The sequence below is a fragment of the Penaeus chinensis genome, chromosome 22 (assembly GCF_019202785.1).
Source record: "Penaeus chinensis breed Huanghai No. 1 chromosome 22, ASM1920278v2, whole genome shotgun sequence".
NCBI lineage: Eukaryota > Metazoa > Arthropoda > Malacostraca > Decapoda > Penaeidae > Penaeus > Penaeus chinensis.
In genome coordinates, this window is record NC_061840.1 from 7,348,448 (window position 1) to 7,353,447 (window position 5,000).

Below are 5,000 nucleotides of genomic sequence, written 5' to 3' on the forward strand. Positions count from 1 at the left end.
GTGTGACTGTGTGTGCATGAATGTGTATGTGTGTATATATATGCATCTATTCACAGTAGGCTATACTTGTACATGTAAGGAATATATGCATATGCATGTGTGTATGTGTGATCGTGTGTGACTGTGGACACACACACACACATATATATGTATATATATATACAGATACATATATATATACATACACACACACACACACACACATATATATATATAGAGATATACACATAAATTATAAGCATATACATATGCATGTATGTGTATGTATATATATGTATGTATGTATATATAATATATACATGTATGTATATATAATATATACATGTATGTATATATAATATATACATATATGTATTTGATATATATGTATGTATATAGATATCATACATGCACAAACACACACACACACACACACACACACACACACACACACGCACACACACACACAGACACAGACTTATATGTGTGTATATATATGTATACATGTATATATAGATAAATAAATATATATATATATAAATATATATATCTACAAATATACATATATACATATATGTATATGCATATATGTACAGTTTATATATGTATACATATTAATCCATATATGTTTATATATAGAGCTGATGAGCTGAAATTATATAGAGCTGAAAATGTGAGTAAGCAAGCAGCGCAGTCCCCAGGAATTAAAGGCCTCACTTAATTGCCTTAACATATAATCATTTGTGCAAATGACGGCAGTGGCGGTAGGAAGAGCCGCCTCTCCCGGGGTATATTAGATGCTTCGGAAGCACGGAAGGCCACACACCTGAAGCAGCGCTGCGAGTGCACTTCATTTCGAGTCAGAGCGTCCTGCTGTGAAAATGTCCGTGTCGCTGCTCCCTGCGGTCGTCGGACTCCTGGCCTTGCTCGGCTGCTGTCCTGGTGGGTGCGCCGACGTCATGCTTACCTATGTGTGTGTGTTTGAGTGTATTCGCGTTTGTGCATGTGTGCCTGCATGTGTGTGTGTGTGTGTTTGACTTTGTGTTTGCGTTTATGCGTCTCTGTGAGTGTGTATGTGTGTTTCTGTGTTTGTGTTTAAGGTCGTGTTTGTGCGTTTGTGTGTGTGTTATAGTTTGTGTTCGAGTTTGTGCGTGTGTGTATGTGTGTGAATGTTTGTGTGCTTGTGTGTGCGAATGTTTGCGTGTGTGTCTTTGTGTGTTTGTGCGTGCGTGTGTGTAAGTACATGCCTGTGTGTATATGCGCTAAACCTACCACACAGTTCACGATCCGCTTCTCTTCCAGCGTCCGGCCATCCGTGCGACATCAGTGACAACAAGGAGGAATGGTAAGAGAGACTCCGGAAGTGACGCGACGCTTGGTCGCTTCCTCAAGGTGTTTTGCAGTCACGGTTGATCGATCTTCATATGTAAATGTACATGAGCATATTTATATATATGTATGTAAATACATATATATAGATATGTGTGTATATATACATATATATATATTTATATATTCATATATATGTATATATATTCATACTTCTATATAAGTATATATACATGTGCGTGTGTATATATCTGTCTATATGTATATGTATATATACATATTTCTACACACACACATATACATATATATATATATATATATATACGGGCACAAATATGTGTACATATATATATATATATATATATATGTATATATATGTATATATATATGTATGTGTGTGTGTGTGTGTGTGTGTGTGTGTGTATGTATATATATATATATGTATATATGTGTGTGTATATGTGTCTGCGTGTGTGTTTGTATGTATGTATATGACTATTTACATAATAGAATATATATTCGTAAGCGCACGATTCCCGACCTCTCCCGACCACCAGGCTGGCAAACGCCGTGCAGAAGGAGGTGGTGGTGGTGGGCGGCGGCGTGGCCGGCTTGGCGGCGCTCAAGATGCTCTACAGTAACTCGTTCAAGAACGTGCACCTTCTGGAGGCGCAGGACTACTGGGGCGGCAGAGTCAAGACCCACAGGGAAGGTAGGCTGGGCTCAATTCTCAAATCTCTCTTTCTCCTTCTCCACAAGCATACATAAGAATGTACATATATGCCTTGTATGTATACACACACACGCACATACACACATAGATATATATACACATTCATATATATATATGTGTGTGTGTGTGTATGTGTGTGTGTTCATGTATTGTGTATATATATATCTATATATATATTTACATATAAATAAATAAACACACGCAAACACACACATAAACACACATAAACACAAGCACACACACACACACACACATTTATATATGCGTGTGTGTGTGTTTGTGCGTATGTGTGTCTGTACAAACACACACACACACACACACACACACACACACACACACACACACACACACACACACACTCACTCACTCACTCACACACACACACACACACACACACACACACTCTCTTGTATGTATTTTTCTGTGTGCCGGTTCGTGTGTGTATCTGTGTATGCATCTGATGTCAATCCCTTACTCGTGTATGTGGGTCTGGCGAGGCAGGCTAATGTTAATCCTTTGGGTTTCCCTCCGCCCTGCTCCTCTCTTCTAGCACTTCCCTCGGGCAAGCAGATCCTGACGGAGGACGGCGCCGAGTGGATCCACGGAGGCCCAGGAAACTTTCTTTACGATATCGCGAAGGACCTCAATAAGTTCACTGAGCCTCTAGACGATTCTGCCTATCGTAAGTGTGCTAACATGTTATATGAAAGATGTCTGAGGAATGATATATTCTAATATTGCAATAAGTCTTGTGTTAAAAGACCGATACATACGATCGAATGGAGAGTAATATGGATGTTGTTAGAGGGTTACTGGTTTCCATATAGAGCAAGGGTCGTTAGCTTATTGGTTGCTCCCTGTATTTTACAATCAAACTTTAGTGCTTTTTTCACTTTATATCGAACGATGATAATGCAACTGAGTGCTAGTTTGTGATAAAGGGCCAATTTTAGAAAGGTTATTAGTTATTTTTGCATATTTCGTTTATGGAAGTTTAGGATACCAGTAATGTGTGTTTTAGAATATAGAATAACAGTGCGTGTTAGTAATTTCTAATGCTACCCAAGCAAAACGATCAAACGATTAATAAAAAGTATCCAGATATTAAGTCCCCATTACCTCTCATATAGAGAATTATATCCACTTGGAGCTTACATGAAGTCATGCATTACATTAGTGGAACAAGTTTTCCTGCTTTTGCGATATATTGTTTTAGCAGAATTCCTTCGCCCTCTCTAGTCTGGATGGCCAGAACGCAGTCAGGAAGGGATGCTGACCCTTCGGGCTTCGACGTGGCCGAGGAACTGATGCAGATATGCGAGAGAGACAACGTGCAAGCCCAGTACTATGGCTATGGCTACGGAAAGTGCTACGCGGACAAGTACGTGGGCTGTGAGCGTGAGAATCAGTGAACATAAATTTCGGGACACTAGAACCCGTAGCTATGCTTTCATGTAAATTCGAAACAATGTTCCTTTGCAAAAAATGCATTTGCAAAAAAACTAACGTGCTGAAAAATCATCCATAAGATGGTATTTTATTAGAGCTTGATTCTGCTGGGATTGTGTATTAGCAGGCAAAAAGTAACACAAATTAAGTTGGTGACACATGACCACCATTACCACCATCACTAAAATGGGGAAGATTTCAAGGCAGCACAAGAGAAACATGCATTTCTTTCTAGGTTTTCGGCTAAATACGACAGATCACCAGCGATTCAGTCGGAGAAAGACGCCTGGCGTTTCTACCTGAACAAGGTGAGTCACAGAAGCAGCGGGAGATTGTGGTGCCTGGATATCTCTTGGGATAGTGCGATGCGTGCGGTGTGCGAGGCTCGACTGACACTTCCTTTCCCCACAGTGGCTGCTGAAGGACACGGGCCTCGTCGACTGGGAGGATCAGTCTATGGAGGACGCCGATCACTTCACTGACTGGGGCTATGATATGTGGAATCAGTGGGCGGACGGCTACGACGCTATCGTCGACTACCTTAGGGTAAGACAGGCACACACACACACTTATATGTATATCTATAAACATGTACTTTTGCATATACATATATCATACATATATGTACATTTATATATATACACACACATATATATTTATATATTTATATATATTTATATATGCATTAATATATATATATATATATATATATATATATATATATATATACACTTACACACATTTATATGTATGTAATATATATATATATATATATATATATATATATACATATATATATATATATATACATACACATAAACACATTTGTATGTATGTATATATATATACATATATATTTATATACATATATGTGCATATATACATATATGTGTATATATACATACATATATGTACATACATATGTGTGTGTATGTATATATATACAGACATATATATATACATATATACACAAAAAGATATATATATATATACATGTAAATATATTTATATTTATACATATACATATATCTACACACAAACACACACACACACACACACACACACACATATATATATATATATATACTTATATATACATGTACGCACACACGGATTAAAAATTCTATATTTTTTTCTGATGTAAATGTCATATTTTTAAACTATCACCTCTTGAACAGACATAGAAATTCTTCTTTTCCATACGTTCTTTCTCTTGGCCTGAATTTCCCGTGCAGAAAGGCCTCCCTGAATCCACCATGTCCCTGTCGTCGCCCGTGTGCAGGATCTTCTGGGACATCGTCGACGAGAACGCCGAGAACAAGGTCCTGGTGGTGACGCAGGCCGGCGCCTCTTACCTGGCCGACCACGTCATCCTCACGCCCTCCATCGGGCACCTCAAGGAGCGCCATGCCAGCCTGTTCACGCCCGCGCTGCCCGATTCCTATCAGGCGGCCATGGCGGTAGGTACGGGGCAGGAGAGGGGAGGGGGGGAGGGAGGGCAAGGAGAGGG

At 39.0% G+C, this 5,000-nt stretch overlaps 1 protein-coding gene across 1 annotated transcript in view; it reads left to right on the plus strand.

Annotated features, from left to right (window-relative positions):
• Positions 1-805: 805 nt before the first annotated feature.
• The window catches only part of LOC125037093 (spermine oxidase-like), a 7,582-nt gene continuing 3,387 nt past the window's right edge, over positions 806-5,000 (plus strand). The window contains exons 1-8 of the mRNA XM_047630093.1: positions 806-921; positions 1,282-1,324; positions 1,866-2,020; positions 2,592-2,723; positions 3,281-3,422; positions 3,726-3,798; positions 3,902-4,036; positions 4,726-4,950. Coding sequence (XP_047486049.1) covers positions 861-921; positions 1,282-1,324; positions 1,866-2,020; positions 2,592-2,723; positions 3,281-3,422; positions 3,726-3,798; positions 3,902-4,036; positions 4,726-4,950 — 966 coding nt within the window. The 5' untranslated portion in view covers positions 806-860. The remainder of the gene's footprint in view (positions 922-1,281; positions 1,325-1,865; positions 2,021-2,591; positions 2,724-3,280; positions 3,423-3,725; positions 3,799-3,901; positions 4,037-4,725; positions 4,951-5,000) is intronic.